The sequence below is a fragment of the Panthera tigris genome, chromosome C1, assembly GCF_018350195.1.
Source record: "Panthera tigris isolate Pti1 chromosome C1, P.tigris_Pti1_mat1.1, whole genome shotgun sequence".
Lineage (NCBI taxonomy): Eukaryota > Metazoa > Chordata > Mammalia > Carnivora > Felidae > Panthera > Panthera tigris.
This window is the reverse complement of record NC_056667.1, coordinates 182,566,565-182,592,121: the sequence shown is the minus strand read 5'-3', so window position 1 is coordinate 182,592,121 and position 25,557 is coordinate 182,566,565. Positions and strand designations below refer to the sequence as shown.

Below are 25,557 nucleotides of genomic sequence, written 5' to 3'. Positions count from 1 at the left end.
GTATTGCAGGAACTCAGTATTTGTTGTTTGATGGTTTCTAAGTAATATGAGCCTAGAATAAGTACATTCAATGGTACTGAAGAAAGAAATTGGCAACCATCTCTGATTACAACATTAATAAAGGGAAAGAAACTAACACTGAATTCCCACATGTCAGCACCAGGAAATTTACATATACTGTCATTTAATTCTAATAATAATTCTGTGATGTATTACTATTTTCATTACCTTATTTGGACAAAACTGATGATCAGGGATCTGAAAAACTTCGCTCAAGATCATAAGGGGATAGAGTTTAAGCCAGAATCCATGTTCTTTCAACTTTCAATTTAACCACATTTCTAAGAGAAGGCTACCTAGTTTTCAACATGTTCAAGTGCTGAATATTGTTTGTTTAGTTGTGTTTTCTAATGGGAGTAATTTATTATTGCTGTTGTACACTTAACTAAAATAAACTGATAGCATTATATTTGTTTATATGACTTCAACTTCCCTTTCATGTTCATATCTGCAAATATTTTACATATATACTTGTAACTAGTATTTTACGTATATATAATATTTTATATATTGTACATACATATAATATTTTATAGTCTATTCTTTTTACATCGTTTCATATACACAACGCCATATATCTATTTGGTTATGTGGTAGGGATATCTAATGGATGTATAAAGCATTTATATTCACTTGTTTAGTTCAGGCCAAATTTAACATAGCATTCATTTATAATCAGACACATGAAATATATCTGCTTTCACAGGTAGCACTTAATTTGGTGGTTTTTGAGTTTATACAACCTTTCTGATAATTTTTTTCTGTAATCAGATCACAAGTAAAATACAATGTTCCCTGGTAAGAGAAGGGTAGGAAGAAGTAGGAGCAGGTTGGGGGAAAGTTTGGGATTTTTCCTACCTGCATATTTTCTCTCATATCTATGGCTTCTCGTAAAGGATGAACTGCTATTTTAAAGATGTCATCTATGGTCTTAAGACCAATATTCCTGAGCATGGTATATTCTCGAACTTTCTTCCCCATTCTCACTGACAGGCTGCGCTTCTGTGGCTTTCCTCCTCCACTTCGATTAGTTATTGCTATGTGGACAAAAAGGGTTACATGTTCCATGATGTCACCCACAAAAGAGCGCAGGGGAACATGCCGATATCCAGGCTGCAAACATTCAAATGGTATTGTATATTGTCCTATAAACTCATCCCCAATGTAGTCATCATCTAGAACGACAAAACGGATCATGGCCAGCTCAGGTAGGTTTACTTGAAACTCAAAAGTTTCATCAAAAATAGGGTTATCACTGTTTTGCTGTACAGTTTTAGTTCTTTGTTCTGAACAGTCTGCTGGAATTCCATGTATCTCTATACAAACATAAGGATCTATGACATCTCCTTTGGCACAAGCTCCCTTGGGCTTTGGAAAATTCTGACCACTGATGATCTTGATATGAAGAGCTAGAGGAGACACCCCAGGTACGATGCCCTTTGTGTTTGCACTGAAGTAAGAAACTTCATCTCGCATGATGGATGGCCTTAGAACATAACCACATCCTCCGTTTTGAAGAAACCAGCCCGTGTGAAGATCCATCATTGGACCGGGAGTCTGAAAATTCATTGCCACAATCTGACAGCCACAATTCCAAAAGTCCTGTGGATTCAAGTTACTGGAATCGATCCTCATGGCACTTGGATAGATTCTTGATAAGAACTTCTTATTATAATTTACAAAATCCTCTGGGTATTCATTTGCAATTCGGCTGGCCTCTGTTTCACTAAATGAACACATTTCCCAGTAGTTTTGACTTTTCATGGACAGTTCAAAATCCCTATATTGAACAGATTTACAGATAGAGACCAAATCAGAGAGCTCCCTACACAGCCAGATCTGCTTCTGCTCCCCATTGTAATCTACTGACAGCCTTCGAGACATTTCTGCTTCCTCATCTTCATCTGTGACCTCTCCTTCTAAAACATCTGGGTCAGAAGGCAATTTCTTTCCTTTGACGATAATCATTCTTTTTAATTTTTCTGGTGATGGGAGGTAGGTTTCTGATGGCAAAGGTGCCTCAGTATAGAGCTTATTGCCAAAGACCTTTTTCATTTGTTGAACCATTACCTTCTGCTGGGGTAGGGAGCAGTGATTTCCCAAGCAAAGAATGAGTGGGTATTCAGAAGCAACGAAGGCAAATTTATTTATCACCTCTATGACACTTCGAAAGGAAAGGTGTGTTGTCACATTATTTCGATTACAAAGGATGGGTTCATTGTCTGAACCATCACTTACATCGAGTTCAATGCTTCGACAGCCCATTTTCAAAGCTCTAACATACCCATTAATATCAGCAGGCCCCCTAAACTGGTCTTCTATGAGATAGGTGTTGTGAGAAGCATTGATGTAGTAATGAGATAATGGCTGGGTCATATCTTGAGCAACCTTTTTTTGCTCAGGATCAAAAATGTCACATTCTGGTGACAACAGATACTGGGTAAAGCCATCAATTGCAAGAAACCCTTTCTGACGGCCATCTTCAGAAAGTTCATATCTTCGAATAATGTCTAAGCACATGTCCTCGGTAATATGGGCAACTCCTTGTTCAGCTTCTAAAAAGAGCATGAGATCGTTAGCATCCAAATATTCTTTATTTTTAGATATCTGTACCAGTAAGAAATACACTTCCGGCCTGGTGCAAAGTTCACAAAAAGCTTCACAAAATTCCTCTTCTGTCACTCGTGTGGTTAGTTTTTCTTTGCTCTTCTGGATTTCTTTAAACTTTAGCCTGATCTTGGATTCCTTCAGGGTAGGGTTGAGTTGTTTTATCAACTCTACAGAGGTGTCTTCCAGCATAATCCCATTGCCGTCAACATCTGCTGCTTCGAACACTGTTTTCAACCACATGAACCTCGGCGTGTTCCGGTTGCCCTCTATAAAGTCAAGGGGCTGCTTACTTCGAGAAACCAGGTACCGCAAACCTGAAACCCAGATGTTCGCTACATCCGCCGAATTGGCAACCAGGTCCAGAGACTCGTAGTTTTCCCCGTGGAGTATGGAAAAGGCACAGTCCTCACAAATCTGGTCAGCAAGGCCATTGTTTCTAAATGTTTCCGTGTTCTTCCCCAGTCTGATTTCTTTTATGGCAGAAATGTCAAGCTTAGCTTTCTCTAGGTCTTTCTTGGAAGGTTCCCAGCGAAGAGCTTGGAGGTCTGTGTCCAGAGTGAAAAAACGGTTGTAAATACGAGAATTTGGCCGGACCTTCTTCAGTTCGCAGCCAGCTTGCATGAAGCTGATGCAGTCACTCGCACTGCTGATTTTCTTTTCTGACGGCATGCTGCTGAAAGACACGGTTTTCTTTCTTCCGCCACATTTTTGGTTAGAAGGATCCTGTAAAATAATTTGAAAATAAGGAATCAATTTTCCCTTAGAAAATAGACAAAATTCAATAACAGTATATGAACTCCTCAGACTCCATTCAGATATTATGATTATTTGGACAGAGGCTGGCCTAAATTCACATTTTCACAGTTCCAGAAAAAGACAAATTGCCACGAAAATTGATATTATTAGCTTTAGAAAGAAAAACTTATTTTTCAAATGCCTGGTGTTCTTTGAAATAAAAGCAACTATTAAGTTAACTACAAATCACTCATTTTTTCATTAAAGCAGATTCCCTAAGAACCACTACATGTAGGTACTTTGACAACCTAGCTCAAGTCCCTATAGATATGTGAAAGAAATAATGCTGGATTTCTTTAAAAAGTTTTCTTCATTTATACTTTGCAATAATTTAAGTTTTAAACTTAAAACTAGTTCAAATAAAAGATTTTCACCTTAATATGCTTTATATCAAAAAGGACTGACAATATGCCTTTTTTAAGTGTTTATTTTTTTTTATTTTTGAGAGGCAGAGAGAGAGTGAGTGAGTGCAAGCAGGAGAGGGGCAGAGAGAGAGAGGGAAAGAGAGAATCCCAAAGAAGTTCCACACTGTTGGCACAAAGCCTAACACAGAGGCTCTGTGAGACCATGACCTGAACCTAAGTCGGATGTTTAACCCACTAAGCCACCCAAGCACCCCAGGACTGACAATATACCATAACTAAAAGTCGCTTTTTCCCCTCAAACTATTTTGAAGGAAGTAAGTTTCTTGAAAGTCAGATTGGAAGCCAATGACAAACAGATGACTCTCACTTGATCAAATTTGTAGACTGAGGTACACAGTTTAGATGAACTTTATGAGAATCAGCACCTGTGTTTCAATATAAAGCTATTAGTAGCCACAGCTCAGAACTAAACAGAAATCTTAATGGTTCCACTAACTCTTAAGGTTCTTCCAATGTAAATTAAATTTTCAAGCCTTCCACCATAGAATTTCACAGAGAACACTTGCACCTTGCATTTTACCTCTTTCTGAAAGTGTCTCTGCATCTTAGTCTCACAGAATCCTCAGCCCATTTTGCCACACTTCCCTGAACCACAGTGCTGATGGCATCAGACTTTCTGTGTTCAGATTAGTGTGCCTTAAGCAGGTTAATTATTTCTTGTGGCTACTTTGTTCTTGGATATATCTTGACCTTCTCACATATTGTCTTTCCCAAATTACAGGTCCAATCCTTGTATTCGTAACATAACAGATATCATCTTAGTCCCAGACTGTCCACTATATCTATCACTCCCAATTCCTTTACACTGAGCATCTGACCAATGCCACTTAAAACTGGATATTTTTTTATACTTTCCTCTGTTCAGACCACAGACTGAAGTTGATAATGTTCCCAACCAGATCACCAATTCATATAATTCTCCCAGGAACTAATTACACAAAAGCACCTAAATGCATGTTTACAGTGACTGATTTTATAAGCATAGCAAAACAGCAGCAAAGCGTCAAATGCAAAAGGCATTGCCCTTACATAAAAATAACTAGTCTCAAGCTGTAATTTTCTGCTCAGTAAATATATGACTTTAGGTAAGTCACTTAGCCTCCCTGATTCTTAATTTCGGCTTTTAAATAGGAATCAATAATCCTTACATATAATAGTGTTGTTGTGAGACTCAAAAGGAAAAGTGTGCATGAATATTCTTTGTAAACTGTAGGTGCTTATTGGATGAGTCTTTTTGAAGGAAGAGGAACATTTCTTCATACACCTGGTCACTGCAGGATCTGACCAGGATATTGGGGGTTATCAAGAAGTTGATTCATTCTTGACCTCTGCATTTAAGACAAATCTTCAGTGATAAACTGAAAATATTTAAAAACAGACACATGATATTACTATTTTAAGCACTATAAAGTCTGACCAAAATAGTCAGGACTCTCTCCTTCCCTGGCCTCCTTTTAAAACAGGGTAGAATCTCTCCTCTGAGGGCTTATTTAATTGTGATCCTGTCTGTAAGAGCCTCCCTATCCTGTGATTCAGAAAAAAAGGCAGGATGATTTATTATTCAATTGACTAAAACCTTGCCTGTGAAAAGAAAACAAAATTTGATTTAGTTATGGGATGTTGGTGGGATGATTCATTAACTCAAATACTTATCTGATGTTCAAGTGACAAAGATATAAATTACCCAATTTATTTACAGAATAAAAAAAATCTGTACAGATTACAGAATATTGTTTCTTGATGCCCTGGCATTTAACAACTTAGCTCATGCTTTTTCAGAGAGTTGTGATTTTTAATTATCCTATAGTAGTCAATTTCCTCATCCTTAAGTTAAAAAACAAGTATAAATCTTCAGCTGTTTAGACGTAGTTGCACTATTAGAAAACATTTAAATTCATCACAACCCACATGTTCAGAAATTTCAGGTGTGTGTGTGTGTATGTGTGTGTGTGTGTTTCCACACCGTGCAGGCAGGCACCTAATGGCACTGCTCAGATGGGACTAATCTACCAAGTACAATAGAGGGAAACTGAATTGTGACAGTAAGGTAGGAAACTGAATTGTGATAGTAAGGTAGACTGTGACTCAGCTCTTAAAGCTACCGTTTGCCTAGATTTTTAAGCTAATGAGACCTTTCACAGAAAAAAATATTTTTATATGAGCAGATCATGTTCTAAGCAGGATTATTGTCAACAGAGTTATAAAACCTCTAATAGTCTCTAACAAACCTTCAGTGGGAAATCAGTGTTGCTGAAAATGCATGTATATAGTTCCTACACCCCAGGTATGGCTCCACACCTCAAAAGCATTATTAACACTTCACTCTTGACTTGAGCCACTGTTTATGAGAACAAAAGTACTGCTGTGGAAAGAGCTTTCTCCTATAAGCCTCTCCTCTTTGTGGTGATATCTCCTTAAATCAAGACTTTCTCTCCTAGTAAGATAAGCCTTCAAGAGATAAATGTTTTCTATCTAGCCCAGGAAAGAATGACCCACTCCAAATGCTTATTTCCTGCTTTGACCTCCAATTCCTACATGGTTACAAAATTTACCCCAAAATGCCTTATAACTTGGAACCAGTGGAAAAGATATCATCTTAGGTTCTCATCTCACGAAGGACAAACTCCAAAGTTATTACAAGCCCCCAAATGAGCAAAACACTGGCCAAAGCACATGTGAACAAATAATTAGCTTGTCTGCTGTTGACTACAGCCAAGATTATTTCTATTCAAAATATGCTGGAAAAGTCTCAGGACTCTGGTATTTCTTTAACTCTGTATTTTCAGTGGTCATGCTATGCCGTAGCTCTGCAAAGCTTTGGTGTGGGGTGGGAGGGGTTGTATGGAGAGCACAGGAAGGATGGATGACCCCAAATCTCCTTCTGAGCTTCATCACCACCATGGTCTCTTTGCCAAGCCCTACGCCCCCACATTTGTGTTTCCCTTAATAAGATCTTCGCAGATTGGTGGTGGAGAGGGGGGACTACTCAGGTAAACAGTCAGGAGATATCCCCAAATGAAAGAATTTGAAATGTTGATATTAGACCGTCCTGTTGATAAATACAAAAAAGTATTTGATGATGGAATGAGAGAAAATGTACTGCATATATATATATATATATATATATATATACACATAGGAAATATATATATATATATATGTATAGGAAAGACAGGTGCTTTGGACACTTTCTAAGAGAAACCAAAGTTTGGTGTCACTTAGGTATACACTTGTCATCTTCTAGCTCATTAGATGACTGAATTGAATCCAATGGTCATAAGGTCATTATTATAAGGAGATTATTATAAAGAATGAAGACTTTTCCAATTTTTTAAAAATTTTTTAATGTTTATTCATTTTTGAGAGAGACAGAGCATAAGCAGGGGAGGGGCAGAGAACAAGGGAGACACAGAATCCGAAGCAGACTCTAGGCCCTGAGCTGTCAGCACAGAGCCCGACTTGGGGCTTGAACTCATGAACCACGAGATCATGACCTGAGCTGAAGTCAGACGCTTAACCAACTGAGCCACCTAGGTGCCCCTCCATTTATTTTTAAAGCTAAGTTTCCTCACTCTGCAATGAAAGGAAGAGGCCAAAGTACTTATTAACCCCCAAATTTCTCTTAGACCAGCTTACAAAATTTATTAGGATGAATAGCACACTATGACGCCTCTGTCCCCTAAATTAAAGTTTAGCCTCCTATTCTAGCAGGGGCTAAGAATTAGGCAGTGAACTCAATCCTTCCTATTGTTTAATATCCTATGTTCAAGTTTCCAAATTATCATTTCACAGGAAGGGAACACATTTAAACAAGTTAAGCAATAAACCAAACCAAGTTGAGTTTATATGATCTCTGAACATTTCAAGATAAAACTTTATATTTGGGATCTACTTAAATTAATTATACTTTATATAAAGGATTTAATCATCAGAATCAAGAAGAGTCTCATAAACTAGCAAGGTAATAGGCAAATGTTTTATTCTTTTATTAAAATAATACAGGGACACGTGGGTGGCTCAGCTGGATAAGCATCCAGCTCTTGATTTCGTTTCAGGTCGTGATCTCACAGTTCATGGGATGGAGCCCCATGTCAAGCTCTGTGCTGACAGTGCAGAGACTGCTTGGGATTCTTTCTCTTCCTCTCTCTCTGCTCCTCCTCCACTTGTGTGTGCGCACACACTCTCTCTCTTTCTCATTCTCTCTCACAATAGATTTTTAAAAATATTTTTAAAAAATAATACAATACTTATTTCCATAAGTTTCCACTGGCATTTGCTCTCTGACCCCAACAAGGCTGGATACACCGCAAATTCCTTATGAAACAATCAACAAGCAAAATCATTTTTCTTCAGCACCACAATGATGAGCCACAGAGGCAATTCAGCTTATTCAGTGCAACCAGTTTGGGGTCTCAATAATGAAACTATTGAATTATTTCAATATAATATTTTTTTAAAAAGTATACTAAAGCAACACACAAATGTAAATGTACCCAATGCCACAGAACATTTAAAAATGGTTAAAGTCGTAAATTTTATGTTATATACATCTTACCACACAAAAGAGTACACTAAAGTACTGTATACAAATTTAAGAGTAAAGAAAACATCATATCTACATTTGGCTACCTCTCATCTGATGAGCATGTTTAAACATGAGATTATACCATCACATATTCTTTTCATTTTTTGGCAAGTTGTTTTTAAGTGAACATTCAAAATGATGCTTTGTTAAAACAGAACAAATTTATAAACCTTAAAGAATAGCAATCAAAACACCAGTTGTCACACTGTTTAGAAGGAATCCTTGTTTCATCTTGTGGAAATCCAGGTATGTGAATGCAGATACTAAAGTGACATTCATTTCTCTCTTTTAGTACGAGGGGGAAAACACTTATTTTTGAAGAGCTCTCGTAAGAAAGTTTCTATACAAAAATTTAATCGATTATAACTAAAAGATAAGCAGAACTATAGGTACATAAATCCTGTTTTCACCACAGGGATTCTATCTTGTTCTTATAGACAACCTGTGAACTATAACACTATTCTATTCGTTCTTGTTTTATGAACTTACAAGCAAAATTCAGAAACAAAAGATTTGGTCGATACATGAAATCTTCAAAGTATTGTGGACAATATAATCTAGAATCCAAATGAGCTTCAACCTTAGATATTGAGAGGCCTCAGGTTTCCATTCTCTGCTCATTCATTTAACAAACAACAATAGGTGTTCCTACTCCATCCTCGGGACAAGCACATTGTAGAGTTTTGAACAAACTGAGAAAGCCTAACTTTTATCTTAGAAAGATCACTCCAGATGTGCACTAGATGGACAAAACTGAAGCTGGAGCAGTAGGTGACTTGAAGCATTAAAGGAAAGATGGCAATTGCCTGAGGTCACTAACAAAAGGAACGGAGAGAAGTGAGAAGTATCATGAAATAGGTGGTAAAATTAAAAGTCCTGTACTGGGTCTAGAATGACTCTTAGGTTTTTTATTTAAGTGAGAGGTGAGTGGAAATATTGCTGAGATATGGAATACCAGGCAAGGTGAAATGGGAGGAAAACAAAGTTTACTTTGGCCATGGTGGATTTTAGATGACTGTGGGCCATCTATGTGAAAGGACTTGGCAGAGAAGACTTAAAATACAAAGGTAGAGGGATAAGAGGACCAAGAGCATGACCTCTCACAGAAGTCAAAGAATAGACTTTAAGGAGTGAGTGCTGGAAAATAAGCCATTAAGATGGCTTACTGGATTTAGCTGTTAAAATGTCTGCTGGTAACTTTGATGAGAGAACATCTTATGTTGCCTTCAAGTTGGTGAGGACAGTGATAGGGGTGAGAGCAAAGGGCTGCAAGGAACAGAGAGGAGCCGGTATAAATGTTCTTTGGTGGGAAAGAAGGCCAGGATGACTCTAGTATAACTGAGGAGTAAAATGGCTCCCAATGAGACTAGAACAACAGACAGAGGCCAACAGTAATTATCCAGGAGAAGACTATTCTCAAAAATGCTGGCTTTATTAACTTGTATTGGTGATAGCTCAAGAAATGGAATCCATGTAAAATATATACATTATATCTAATATAACCTATACAATGGGCCTATGCCCAAATCCACATCCATGTTTGGCAGTTAGTCTAGAGAAAACCCACCCTCCACATACAAAGCCTAACTCTCCACGTAAAATTCAAGGAGGTAGGACAGATGGTATCTTCACATCTGTTGCCTTCAAGCTTCAGGTAAGGGAAGGCTGCAACTGTAGAATTATACCATCTATTCCACATTAAAATTTCCATTTTCTCAGAGTAAACTTGAATTACTTAATGTGAAGTTACCAACAAGTGACACGACTTATTTATGATTAACACCATATGACCCACCTAAAGTCATTATGTGGTACAATGGGGGGTAGAGGTCCTAATATCACCACTGAGAAGTGTCTGAATCCCGACCCAAGCTCTGTGAATCATTGGCTCTCCCTGGTGGCTCCCTAAGCCTAGCTGGTAAGAAGCTGAAGAGCTATTTTATTATCCATAAAGAAAATATTCATTCTCTACAACACCTCGTAATTCAACAGAATCAATTAAAGGCAATGCTAACTGTATGCAAGCACATATCTCTTGCCAAATTATGTTTTATGTCTGTATTTAACATGTATTTCATTTATAAAAGGTAATCCATTTAATAAAATACCCTAAATCCATCTTTTTTAGGAAACCTACTCTGATATGTATACAATGTGGCCGGGATAGAAAACTACCTTAATTATAGGAAGCCAGTGACAATCTAAATATTTTCTAAAATGACATCTCTTAAATGACTCTCCTCACTTGAAAGCAAAAATAATAGGATATTCTATAGGCAAACATGGGCATAGAGTGTAGAAAGTCCATTTCAGGTTACGTTCTTAGTACCATTGACTTCCTTCATTGAACAGAGAAATTTCCACTGTGCTAAATATCCCTGAAATCATTCACTCAGAACTCATTAAGAAATGGCTCAATAAAAATTATCTTAAGCTCTTTTGCTGCAAGGTTTCTACCCACAGTTTTCTGCAAGTATAACTCTCATTATGCATCCCCCATATATTATTTCAAAATACGGCATTTGCTGATACAAAGATTGAGTACCTACTATGTGCTAGGCACTGTCCTAGTGACTGGTTCTTTGAAAAATCATTAATCACAAAACTAATGTTGTTGGAATAAATGCTTTTGCTCCATCACTCTTTTAATATACAGGTGCTTATTAATGATGAAGTGAGTATAACAATGACAAAAATTATCAAATTTGATAGTTAGAGAAAAGCTTATAACAAATTATTCTAAATAAATAAAAATGGGCGCCTGGCTGGCTCAGTCAGTAGAGCATGTGACTCTGATCTCAGGGTTGTGAGTTTGAGCCCCACATTGGGCAGAGAGCTAAATAAATAAATAAATAAATAAATAAAATCCACAAACATTTAATAAATAAACAGCTCTAAATAACATTAAGACTGTTTGACAGCCAAGACCACAAAGGGGCATTAGAACAGATAAGATAATATTTTTAAAAAGTACTATAGTAATTATGTACAGTTAAGTTACATCCTTAACACTAGAGCCTTTACCGAGATACTTAAAAACAGATGAGAGGCAAACTAAGCACTGAAATGTTCAAAATTTATAATATGGTATTAGGAAAAATAATGTTAAAAGCATTGCTATTTAACAAGAAAGACAAATACAACCTCCACATGGAGCCTCAATATATTATATGTCATGGAAAATAAATCCTAAATTACATAGCTCTACCTAGAACTCTGTTACTCCTAGATGTGCTAGAAAGACCTTGCCAAGACTTGTTCCAAGTTTGCAGCAGGAACCCAGAAGATGACTTCAGTGGGCTTAATGACAACAAGGTCTTGTTGCCATGCTCTTCTAGTAGGGTGTCCCCTTATCTGCAACTTTGTTTTCCACAGTTTCAGTTAACCACAGTATAGAAGTAAATGATCCTCCTACTGACATACTGTCACAAGGTCAAGAGTAGCCTAACACTACATCATAGCACCTCCATCATTCACCTTGCTTCATCTAATCATATAGGTGTTTTTTTATCTCACATTCTCACAGAAGAAGACAGGTGAGTATAGCACAATAAGATATTTTAAGAGACCACATTCACATAGCTTTCATTATAGTATGATGTTATAATTGCCTTATTATTAACTATTGTTGCTAATCTCCCACTAATTTATAAACTAAACTTTATCATAAGTATGCATGTGTAGGTAAAAACAAAGTATACATAGGGTTCAGTACTACCTGTGGTTTCAGGCATCCATTGAATCTATCCCCCATGGACAAGGGAGAGACTATTGTAACTTCTAATAGTCACACTGGCAAGCATATTATTAATTAACCAGAATAGTACTGGATTTTAGTAGAGTAACAATTTTATAATGCCTGCTAAAATAACCAGAATTGCAAAATCAGGATTAAGGAGTCACATTCTATCATTTTCAGTTTTGAGACAAAGGTTTCTTTATCCTCCTCTCAACAATAATGTTTGTCTCAGACTAAAAAGGCTTTGGTTTGAAATTTTTAACACAAACTGGGAAGAAATTGACTCAAAAGAATAGTAAGCATAACAGTATATCCTCTCCAAGTCAAAAGTTAAAGAACACCATATCCTCATTTATATATTTAAAATGTTGTTTATTAAATATCTGAAATAAACTTTCTTATGTGATGTTTATTCAACGACAGTGGAGTAAAGGTGAAGAAACACCTCTCTCTGTACCTTTTTCTATTGCTTCATCTCTGTGATTCATTCAAGAAGCAAGACCATAAAAACCTAATAAAAATCACTGCCACCTCATTGCAGATCAACACTCACAGGTGAAATCAAAGACTATTTCACCTGTTTCGACTTTTTTTTCACCTGTACAGAAATTAAGTCCATGTAGTTGAGGATACGTGGCCACAGGGAAACCAGACAGATAACAGCTTTGGAAGCCCATGTCTCCAGACGTTCAGTTCATTCCGTGGTTTCATGGATTCCTACCATTTCTGCTTTCCCTCACAGCATTAGGGCACAAACCCTGCAGTTGTTTGTTGTGAAACCTCACTGACTGACGGACTTTCTATTCTTAACTCATTTCCCCTCAAGTCCATCAGCATAGATGTTCCTTTATAGTGTCAACTGTTTTCGTGGAAAAGGCCTTGCTTCTCGGTTAACTCTTGCTAATCTCTGCTTGCATCCTCGGGGCCCACAACTTTGTATACAGTTACAAGGAGCATTAACACTTCCATTTTTCTAGTCAAACACATGACCTCTTTCCTAACCCCACCTGCTGCATACACTGCTCGGTTTTGCCTATTATAAATCCCAGGAGAATATGTTACATTACGCTCCTTAGAAGCACCAATATGAACAAAGTGAAGTAGGCACCAATAAAGGTGATGTAACAATTATTCAATGGTCTCTGAGGAATGACATGCTGCTCTCAGTCCTGTTCCTCCAAGACAGATGTACACCTCATACTCAAAAACACTACATTTGTAACTGATCAGTAGCCTCTGCAAAGACAGATGTACACCTCATACTCAAAAACACTACATTTGTAACTGATCAGTAGCCTCTGCAGCTCTCAGCAGAGGTGCCAAGAACCAAGTGGGCCTGGAGACTGACATAGGATTCTGCCCTTTCTCGCGAGACTCCCCACACAGCAGGGCCCCAGAATCCTGACTGAATTTATGCCAGCACTGACTTTGTTGTTTCTGGTGTGAGGATTAATGGGAGGTGCTCTTTATGGAAAGCAGTATGTCACGGTCCCTAAAGAAAGGAAATCTCTATAATGAAGAATATGTAAATGTATACTTTTAAAATGTATATCTAATGCATCTCCTTCAGTGTCTTATTGTAGAGATTAAATGCAATGCCCTGATTATTTCATAGGTATAAGCGTATAACTTGATGCTTAACTAGGATATCCATCAGAAACTGATAAATAATTAGTTAGGCCTTCAAATCTATGCATAATTTTAAATGCATAATTATGCATGCATAATTTTTTTATTTCAACTAATGTTGCATATTTAAACTACTTAAGCTGAAAAATTAAAATACCAACAGTAGTGGAACGTTCTTAGAGTTCATTTCAAAAATGTTCCTGACAAAATTTTCCATTTTCCTTTTGGTGCTAAATAACCAGTTCACAGAATAGTTTCTCCATTGCGACTTCTCAACTTTTAATGGAAATATTTACCATCAAATATGAGAACCAGTATATTATTTACATTGATTTTAGTCACTTCAGAATTACATCTAATCATCTGAATTTGAACAAAACATGTTTTTTTTTATGTTTATTTGTTTTTGAGAGAGACAGAGTGTGAGCCGGGGGGAGGGGCAGAGAGAAGGAGACACAGAATCTGAAACAGGCTCAGCTCAGAGCCTGACGCAGGACTCAAACTCACAAGCTGCGAGATCATGACCTGAGCTGAAGTCAGATGCTCAACTGACTGAGCCACCCAGGCTGAACAAAGCATACTTAAAAGCAAAAAGTATATCATTACTTTGTGAGTTCTACCATTGTTTATCATAAGGTGCTAGGAGAGCTGAGTTTCAGAAACAGATTTACAAAAACAAAACAAATCAGAATTTGAAGGTTGCTAGTAAGAGCAGATCTTAAAAGTTCTCACCACAAGAAAAAAACTGTAACTATGTGTGGTGATAGATGTTAACTATGCTTATTCTAGTGATCATTTCAGATATACACATATCAAATCATTACATTGTACACCTAAAACTAAAACAATGTTATATGTCAACTATATCTCAATTAAAAAAAAAAAAACCATTTAGGGGCGCCTGGGTGGCTTGGTCGGTTGAGTGTCTGACTTCGGCTCAGGTCATGATCTCACAGTCTGTGAGTTCGAGCCCCGCGTCGGGCTCTGTGCTGACAGCTCAGAGCCTGGAGCCTGTTTCAGATTCTGTGTCTCCCTCTCTCTCTGCCCCTCCCCTGTTCATGCTCTGTCTCTCTCTGTCTCAAAAATAAATAAACGTTAAAAAAAAAATTAAAAAAAAAAACCATTTAGAGTTATATAAGCTTAAATGGAAATAGATATAATCAGCCTTGCTTCAGATCATAAAAGTTTATTAACAAAAATAGAATTAAAAAATGGTCAACTTCCAGGAATTCATAGTTTTTAGTGCAATATTTGGTAAGCACAAGATTTCAGACTCTATGTATCTTTTACAAATTCCAATTAAAGTATGTATAAAACATATAACTATTAATAGTATTCTTAGAGATGGAATTAGTGGCATTGTCCCATATAGTAACAGATACATATAGGTTTCTCAGTAAGAAAAAAAAATCTTACAGGAGATTTAAAAACAATGAATTTATTTATTTTTTTTAATTTTGTAAATTTGTGCAATTTGGGACATGGAGATTAAATGTCAACTTAAAAAAATTTTATTCAAACTTAAACAATTCATTTATAGTCTAATTCCACTTTTTCTGGGCTTGGAGAAGTCTAGTCTGCTGTTTAATAAATATATGTATATTTAAGCAAATGGACCACTTCTTGCATTTGTATTAAATCTTTATACATTCTAAAACTTACATTTAAATTACACTAAACTTCCCAAATGAATATTTTTCTGTAATAAATACCTAAAAGAAATCTCTAAGCTTCTTATAAGGTATATCCCTGAATTACAAATAAAGCAAAAACTCTCATGACCCAATGCAATGTGCAAACACATCCTTAATATTTTTTCTCTCTTACAGTAATAATAGAATATGCTTTTCAGGATTAATGACCTTAGAGATATAAAAGCTTTGGCTCAAATTGACAACTTGACCTGAACATCAAGATGAATCGGATTAAAGGTTTCAAGTTTTATCCATAACTTCCGGAATGGGTTAGAACCATCTAACACTTTAATCCTTATTGTATGACTCTGATTAACTGAACATCAGCATCTGTCCATGTGCACCAAACAGATGGCAGATCTCAGAGAATGCATTGCAGAGAGACTCTTGGGGTGAATGCCCTCCCAAAACCCAGTGAAGGCACCATGGTCAAAGTGGAACAAATTACTGTGTTAATTTAGAAAAATGTAAAAGGAAACTATGTAAGGATAGTTTTTATTTGAGATAATAAAACTCAGTATCCCTAAGTACCTTATTGATAGAAATTACTGAAATAATTAAATTTCTTCTCTCCAAAGCATTAGATTAGGGACTAATGGTTTTTACTCTCACCATCTCCATCTACGTTCATAAATTTGTGCAAAAAGTTCTATGTCTATTGTTCTATATCTAATGTTTTTATTTGTCAAAAGAATATAATTTCTAGCCTGAATCATAGGGCTATCTCAAGGATCAAAGGAAATGAAGCATGCTAAAGCACTTTGAAAAGGATACAATTCCAAAACAGAATTATCGATACATCTTAGTTAAGAATATAAGTAAAACATTGCAATGTATTAAAAGAGCAAGAAATTCTTCAGAAAGTCAAGTTTATTCCAGGAATGTAAGAATGGATCAACATTAGGCAAGCCATCAATGTACTTCAATAAATAAATAGACTAAGAGAGAAAAACAATAAGATTATACCTATAAATTCCCCAAAGGCAACTGATAAAATACAACATTAAGTTCCAACAACACTCTCTGTAAAAAGGGAAGAGAAGAAAACTTCCTTAACTTGATCAAAATCCTATTTTGCAAGAATCCTAAAGGAAATATCATGCCAACTGGTAAAGATTTAGAAGCATTCTTATTAAAATAAAAAAGAAACAAAACAAAAAGCCTATTATCTGCTCTATATTTGAACATAATATTGGATATTTAAGCCAAAGCAATAAGGCCAGGATAAGAAATTAAGTGTAAAATATTGTAAAAGAGGTGAAAGATCATTTCTTTTTTTTTAAATTTTTTTTTCAACGTTTTTTATTTATTTTTGGGACAGAGAGAGACAGAGCATGAACGGGGGGGGGGGGGGCAGAGAGAGAGGGAGACACAGAATCGGAAACAGGCTCCAGGCTCCGAGCCATCAGCCCAGAGCCTGACGCGGGGCTCGAACTCACAGACCGCGAGATCGTGACCTGGCTGAAGTCGGACGCTTAACCGACTGCGCCACCCAGGCGCCCCGAGGTGAAAGATCATTTCTACTTGCAGAGAATATAATTATTTACCTAGAAATCCAAAATTATCCATTGAAAAGTTATATTTCAATAAAAAATAATATTTTTTAAATAAAAAAATTAATAGCTGCCTCATATACAAGCCTGCTTCCAAATGTAATGGCATGAGTGGGTAGAGGTGAGGCAACTCCCACTCAAATTAACAACAGATATTATAATCAAGCCAAGAATAAACGTGTTATGTGCAAAAATTATATATGTTTTTATTTCATTTAAAGTCAAAAAAGAAGGATCAAATAAATAAAAATATAAAAAATACTAACTAGAAAGATAACATTGGCAAAATTCCACTAATTCACAGACAAATACAGTGAACTTATTATAAAAAGCCCAAACGGATTATTTCAAGAGGTAGGGGTGGAAGTGGCATCTCAAATAACAAAGGAAACAGTATTATTCAATTATTAATGCTGAAAAAATTCACTATCCATTTGAACAAAAAAATATAGATGTCTGCTTTATGCCAAGTCAAAAAATAATTTTATATAAAGATTAAATAAGAAATATAAGTACTAGAAAAAAAATGTAACCATTTGTTTGTATTATTTGGCAGGGGGGTAAATCTCTTAACAAATATATCAAGGCCAAAAAACACACAGTAAAATACTCATAAAATTGACCACATAAAAACTTAAAACCATGTCCAAATTAAAAAACAAACAAAACCTCAAAATGGAAAATATTTGCTATATGTTTTTTAATTTACAAAAGTGTTCCCAAACTAATTTTGGAAAAGATAGATTTACAAAATTATATGACTGCTTCAAAATTATATGAAAAGATGTTCAAACACATTTTATAAATAAATAAAATTTTATTAAGCAAATAAATAATAAAACTATTATTTTTTCCTGTCTGACTATCAAAGGTTAAAGATGTGAAGTTATGGGAAAATGGGAATTTTCCATGTTATGTTGAACATAAATTGGTACTTTTCTGGAAAGCAATGTGGCAATATGTTTTAAAATGTTAAGGATGCATCTACTTTGATCTAGCGATACCATTTTTGAAAACTCATCTTAAGAAAACATTTGAGCAAATGAGCACAGATATAAATACAGGGGGTTCAATGCCACTCTGTTGATGATATCAAAGAGATTATTAGTAAACTAATAACATCTATCTCTAGCAGGGACTGGCAAAATAAAGTATGGTACATTAATGCCACAGGATTCTATGCAGCACTAATAATGGATGACCTAGATCTATAAATCTTAAAATGGATAATCTGTGTGTGTGTACTTAAAAAGTAGGCATTACAGAAGAGTACTTACAGTCTGAGATCTCATTATTTATACATGGCAAATCTGAAAGGATATATGCCAATTGGTAAAAGTAGTTATCTCTAGCAAAATTATGGAATTAGTTTTCTCTGTACTGCTCAAATTACTTAAAATTAACATACATTAGCATATATTATGAGAGAACATGTTAAAGACATTTCCATAGCATTAGACCTATAATTACCTCATTACTTATCAGAATGTTTTGCTTTGTAGAGATAATTAATGATATCAGTCTTAAGACTCACTTGAAGTATAACTAAAACAGTGATAATTTCAAAGTGCATGTGCTTATTTTTATTAAAATATTACACCAATGTTATCATAATTAAATATAATATTTTAAATGTGTATTATTCTTGAGACTGGTCAATGCATCCCTATTACAGTATAACAAAATATCCTTTAAGTATCAAGATAAATCTGTGATTTGGAAATTATTTTAGAATCTTACATTTTAGAACTACTGACTCTAATTAGCCTTGGTGAAAAGAATATCCAAAACACAATTGAATTTTCTAATGTATCTATAAAATTAATCTCATAACTACTTAAACAATTTAAATGAAAATATACAGTATGTCTCTTCTTACATCAAACTTCTGCTACCTCTAAGTTTTGAGAACACATATAAGTAGATGAATGTTCCCAGAGGAAGAAAAGGGATTATGCTGGGATTTCTTGACTAGTTGCTTAAATCAATTTGATTTCAATTAAATGCACTCCATCCATAATGAGATTCGAACCTGCTGCATTAAATTAGGACTTAAATATATTTTGAAGAAATTGGATTCAGCAAGAACTCCATATAGGTTACAAGAACTTTAATCTTTCAGAGCACACATGCTAATTATAAAAATGTCAACCATTTTCATCAGGTACAAAGGGTAGCCTTCAAAATTCTCCATAGCGAGCCTTAGCCTAACCCTCTATTTTCTTGTCTAGATACGTGATTCCAAATTTACTTTTGTATTATGTCCTCTTTCACACACTCTCATGTCTTCAGAAAATATATTACGATGCACAAAATGTATGTTTCATTGTGACTGAACCTACATTTCTTTAATCCTTTAATTATAGCTATCAAGTTTATAATTTAATAGAGATTCCTTATGCCAACACATTTAGTAATGCCTGTCTATCCTTGCCACGTAAACACTTATCTACCAACTATACGTAATTCTACATTTGACTTGTGAACCTTAGGAAATTCAACTAGGGAACTCAACATTCTACCTTGAATGCTACTTAAAATGATAAGTATTTTTCCAAGTCATTTTTGCACTTTCAGGAAAAAGTACTGGTTGTCAATATATTAAAACATACTAAATCTGCTCACTCACCACCAGAATGGCTGCCTCATGAGAATGCAATTTGCAGCATGAGAATATAATCATAAGAAAATAAAAAAATGGTAACTAGACTAGAAATGCTCTCATATCCCATGTATATCTGAGCCAAATTCAGTTGAAATACTAACAATTCTGATGCATATTCTTAAGCACTGGCTCACTGTTTTTAAAAAACTGCCAGGTGGCTTGTTTTCTTGGCACTTAGAGTTTACAAAACCCTGTAAAATTGGAAATAGTTAGACTTGCTCATCTTAGCAGTTTTAAAAATGGGATGAACATCACAGCCTTTGCAGGACTCTATATATTAACACATACTGTTCTCTAGGCTATCAGTTTGTGTGAGCACAAAGATATTTAAGAGACAGCGAATTGTCTGGGGCGGGGGGGTGTTGTTATTATTATTATATTAGGTCATCAGTTTTACTAAAGGACTTCAAATTCCTATTTGTTGATGAAATGTACAACTCCTAAGAGGATAAATTTCTAAAATGTCTACTAATGTTCTCTGAAAAGGATAAGATATTTTATCCTAGGGAGTGTGAATCCCATGTTGAAAAAAGAAAAGAAAAGTATTCACATTACAGATTCTTTAGTATTTAATCATAAAAGGATCATGGGCAGCAAAAATTCCAAGCTGTGCTGGGTCAATTAAATTCAACTTGTTTCAAAATAATGTTTCATCTCTTAAATCTCATTTAAATTATCAGTGAAAAAGGACATTAAAATCATTTATTACTATAAAACTGGTAGAATGACAGAGAAATAAAATACTAAATAAAATCATTTATAATATATAATCATTTTCCTAAAACAGCAATTCTACTAAACACTTTACAATGAAAAAGCATGGCAATTTACAAATAGCTTAGAGACTAATCTCTAATTAATCTCTTAGAAAAAGAGATTTGACACCCCAATATATTTAAATTTAATTAGCCTTGCTATCAGGAAAGCATGCAAAGAATTACAGAGGAAATCCATAATGAATTCACAACACTTACTTTCATATTATCATCCCTAGGTGGTTTCTTCATAACAACTTTTATAAATTGAGAGAAAGTCATAGATAGTCCTACCTATGAGAGTGACCGAGTTCATTATCATTGTAACAACCTCCAAGTAAAGTCGCTTTATGTTCATAAATGAAAGTCAAAATAAGGAGAGTAACAGCATCTCACATTTCTAACAAGTTTTATACCTTTCAAAGGGCTTCCACATTTATTTTTCATGAGGTCTCCACAAGATTTTAAGGATGAGAAAATCCAGGACACAAAGAGACCCAATACCTTGCCAAAAACATACAAATCAGTGGCAGAGCTGGATGTCAATCCCAGATATTCCTATTCTTGGTTAAATTTATATCTATGGGCTCACACCACCTCTGCATTTTACTACTATATTTTTCTAGTTCGCAGAGTATTTTCTCACCCCTTCGCCATGGTAAGGAATGCACGTTTTACAACTCTAGCTATTTTTTTCTCACTGAATGTTGGATAAAGGGGAATGTCACTTATTCTAGTTATTTCTTCCCAACAGTGCTATATTACTTGGCAACAATGCCCCTAAAAAAGAGGATATGGCATGGAAAATTCTTCATAATTTTGGAATATTTTCAATTCTTTCAACATACATTTATAGAGCCATAATTTTGTGCCAGGAACTCATCTAGGTGAGCAGGTATGGACTCAGCTAGGTAGTAGGTGTACTATGAGATCACTTGTAGTAGAAAGATATTTTAGAGGACAACCACACAAACATATAATTAAAGATTATAAGAAATGCACTGAAAGAAAATATTTTAGGTAGGGGGGCTAATTTAGATTGGACTGGGGTCTTATAGGTCTCCTGAGGAACTGACATTTAAACTAGGCAGACTGCCAGGCAAATAGTGTGGGAAGAACGCTCTGTGCAGAAGAAAAACAAGGAAAGATCCTGAAGAAACTACACTAACAGCAGGCCTGTGTAGCAAATGCACAGTGACAGAAGGGAAAAAATAAAATGAAGCTGGAGGGTCAGGCAGAAGGCAGACCAGGTGGGGCTGTGAAAGCCATTTCTAAAAAACCTGGGATTTATTCTGTGGAGATTTTAAGTCAGAGAGGTGAAAGTTCCTACTCAAAAAAATATCTCTAGCTGTTAGAGAATGGATTTGGAATACAGAACTCTTAAGGAGGTGCCTCTCAGATGGTGAATACAGAAGAAACCAGAGTATAATGACCTGAGGTGGGAACAAGAGAAACAGTTTTATTTGAAGACTTATTGACAGTGGACTCGGAGCACTGGGAAGAAGATGGGGCTACTATGAATGACCCCCAGAGCTCTGGTCTGAGCAACTAAGAGGCCATAGGAGCCATTTGTAGAAGTAGAAAAGCCTAGAGAAGGAACAGATTTATGAGTGGCTCTGGAGGTGTTGAGAATGCAGTTGCACAATGGGACTAGATCCCAGGATAGGCATCTGGCTTCAAGATATAAATCTGGGCGCCAGGAACAGTCAGATTATCTGTGATATCTGAAGCATAGGACTAGATGAGATAACTTACAAAGACAGAATAAAAAGAGAAATATATCTAACACTGACCTTTGTGAAAGTACATTTTGAGATCAGTTAGAAGAATAAAAGCTTACAAAGAAGATAGATAATGAACCCCAAAGCTGTAGGAGGAAACCAGAAGAGTAAGTTGTCACGATAGCCAAGAGAGCAGAACATTGCAAGAAGGAAGGGGTGGTCAGCTGTAGTGAATGCCAGTAAGAAGTCTTACAGGATGAAGAAAGGTGTCCAATGGATGTGATACTTAGAGCAGTATCATTGGTGGATCTAGAGAGTAGAAAGCAGTAGATTAAAGAATAAATGTGTAGAGAATACAAGAGTGTGATTGAGGAGGGAAACAAAGAGACAGAACAATGGCCGGAGAGAAATAGGAATCAAAGGGTTTTTTTTTTGTTTGTTTGTTTTTGCTATTGTACTAAGTGGAAAGAGAGAACAATTGAAGATAAGGAAAATGTGAGGGTGGAGGAAAGATAACTGAGAAGAGGTAGAAAACCAGATCCAGGGCTCATATAAGGGAACAGCTTTGCTGGTAGAAATCCTTCCTCCATTGTAACAAGAGGGAAAAAGAGGACGAGTACAGAAAGAAGTAGATTGGAGAAATGAGTAGTGGTAAAAAAGAGGAATTCCAATCTGGTGGCTTCTATTTTATCTCTAAAGAATAAGGCAAAGTCTTTTGTTGAGGATAGAGAAGGAAGTATTAAAAATCAGAGGTTTTACGAGAGTGGAGAAGAGCCACCTTCATTTGTTTTTACTGGTTCATCCTCCATTCACATTTCTATTAACAGTGTTTTCCTTAGGGAACCACTGTTCCCCATTCTTACTGTATGATCTTGAGATGGGGCTGACACCAGTTTCCTCTCCCTTCCCACCCCCATTACTTTCACCACCAACCTAGATCCTGGAGTGGGAATGCTGAGGTCTCGCCAACTAAAGCATTCATCACCTTTGCATTAGTCATTGCTTGAACCCAGTGAAACCCAACCCCAGAACTTTCATTGAAACCACTGGGAAAGAAGAAGCCCCTGAGGAAAAAAAATGCACGCTTTTTCCTCCGGGGCTCCTCACATGGTAGGATGTAAGTCTGGAACCACTGGAACCACCTTCATCACATCTGGGAAGCAAACCTGAAGAACACAGAGCTAAAAGATAGAAAGAAAAAGAGGTCCCAATGACTTTTTCTTGTCCTGAATTCAGCTAGATACTCCCAGACATCATTTTCGGAGTCAATACCTCCAATACAAAGAATGTAAGTATTCCAGTTGGACTGTTGACCCTTGCAAGCGAAGGTATCCTGACTGATACAGTGAAAATCCTTGTGGTGAGCAGGAGAATGACTAGAGAAATGACTGTCAGACATTGCCAAGGGTCCATTCAGTTGCTGGTTATCATGAATTTATGCTGATATCACTAACCTCAGGATTTCTGCTAAACAAATCAAATTCTTTGAAATTTTCAGTAATAATACCTAATCTTTTAATACTCAGTACAGTTAGCAATTTGATATAATTATTACTGTTATATAACAAAAACAAGTAGGTAATTTAAACACACAAGTAATATAAGAGGATGAGAAGACAAGTTATATAGTCTGGGGGAAAATGTTTGCAAAAGACACATCTGATATAGGACCATTATCCAAAATATACAAAGAACTCTTAAAAATCAATGAGAAAACACACAGTCTATTTACAAATGGGCCAAAGACCTTAACAGACATCTCACCAAAGATACACAGATGAAAAACAGGCACACAAGTACATGTCCAACATGACAAGTCATAAGAGAAATGCAAATTAAAACAGCAATGAGATGCCACTACACACCTATTAGAATGGCCAAAATTCAGAACACTGGCAACACCAAATGCTGGCAAGGATGTAGAGTGACAGTATTCCACTGCTGGTGGGAATACAAAATGGTATGGCTACTTTGGAAGACATTGTGACAGTTTCTTATGAAGCTCAACATACTCTTACCATATGATCTAGTGATCATACCCCTTAGCAAATACCCAAAGGAGTTGAAAACTTAGGCCCACATAAACACCTGCACATGGATATTTATAGCAGCTTTATTCATAATTGCCAAAGTTGGAGGCAACCAAGATGCCCTTCAGTACAGGAATAGAAAAGTAAAAACTGTGATACATCCAGACAATGGAGTATTAGACAGCACTAAAAAGAAATGAGCTATCAGGCCATGAAAAACCATGGAAGAATTTTAAGGGCATATTACTAAGTGAAAGAAGTCAATCTGAAAGGGCTACAGACTGTAAGATCCCAACTATATGATGTTATGGAAAAGGCAACACTATGAAGACAGTAAAAAGATCAGCGGTTGCCAGCAGTTGGGGGTAGGGGAAGGATGAATAGACAGAGCACAGATTTTCAGGGAAGTGAAAAGATTCTGTGTGATACTATAATGATGGATACCTATTATCACACATCTGTCTCAGTCCTTAGAATGTGCAACACCCAAGAGTGAATCTTAATGTAAACTCTGGACTTTGAGTGATGATGTGTCAATGTAGGTTCATAGATTGTAACAAATATACCAGTCTGTGGGGGAGGTTATGCATGTGTGGGAGAAATCTTTGTACCTCACCCTTTTTTGCTATGTAACAATCTTCCCTTTGTCTAAAGTTTAAATTAAAGATACATTCAACTTAAATGCAAGAATCACATAAGGTCACTCTGTATCTTATCAACTGGCAAAAAGACAAATTAAGAAAATGGCTTTCTTTTAAGTGTATCTAAGATGAGGCAGAGACCGATACTTGCCTACAATTCAGCCAACAGAAAACAGGCCCTATAAATTCTATTAAATTATTTAACAGACACAAACAGATGCAGTAATTCATTGTCAGTGAAAGAAATAATTTTCTCTCTTCTCTCACAATGCCAATAAAGCAAACATTTGCAGGTGCTCAATCAGCATCCTTGCATCAAGTCAAACAATACAACTTTTTTTTGAATGACAACAGAAACATACATTAATAGGGTGACAAAATAATAAGTCATTGACAAGCCAAATATTTGGTGAAGCTTTAGAAAGAACTACTCTGGAGCACCTGGGTGGCTCAGTCGGTTAAGCTTCAGGCTTCAGTTCAGGTCATGATTTTGCCATCCATGAGTTCGAACCCCATGTTGGGCTCTAGGCTGAGAGCTCAGAGCCTGGAACCTGCTTCAGATTCTGTGTCTCCCTCTCTCTCTGCCCTTCCCCATCCCTCTCCCAAAAATATTAAATATATATTTAAATAAAAAATATTTAAATAAATACTACTC

At 36.0% G+C, this 25,557-nt stretch overlaps 1 protein-coding gene across 2 annotated transcripts in view; it reads right to left on the bottom strand.

Annotated features, from left to right (window-relative positions):
* Window positions 1-25,557, bottom strand: part of PLCL1 (phospholipase C like 1 (inactive)) — a 343,861-nt gene that overhangs the window by 85,260 nt on the left and 233,044 nt on the right. For both annotated transcript variants that reach the window (XR_006220873.1, XM_007094729.2), the window contains exon 2: window positions 919-3,393. Coding sequence is in view for 1 of the 2 variants with exons in the window: in XM_007094729.2 (XP_007094791.2) it covers window positions 919-3,393 (2,475 nt within the window). In the remaining variant the exon portion in view is untranslated. The remainder of the gene's footprint in view (window positions 1-918; window positions 3,394-25,557) is intronic.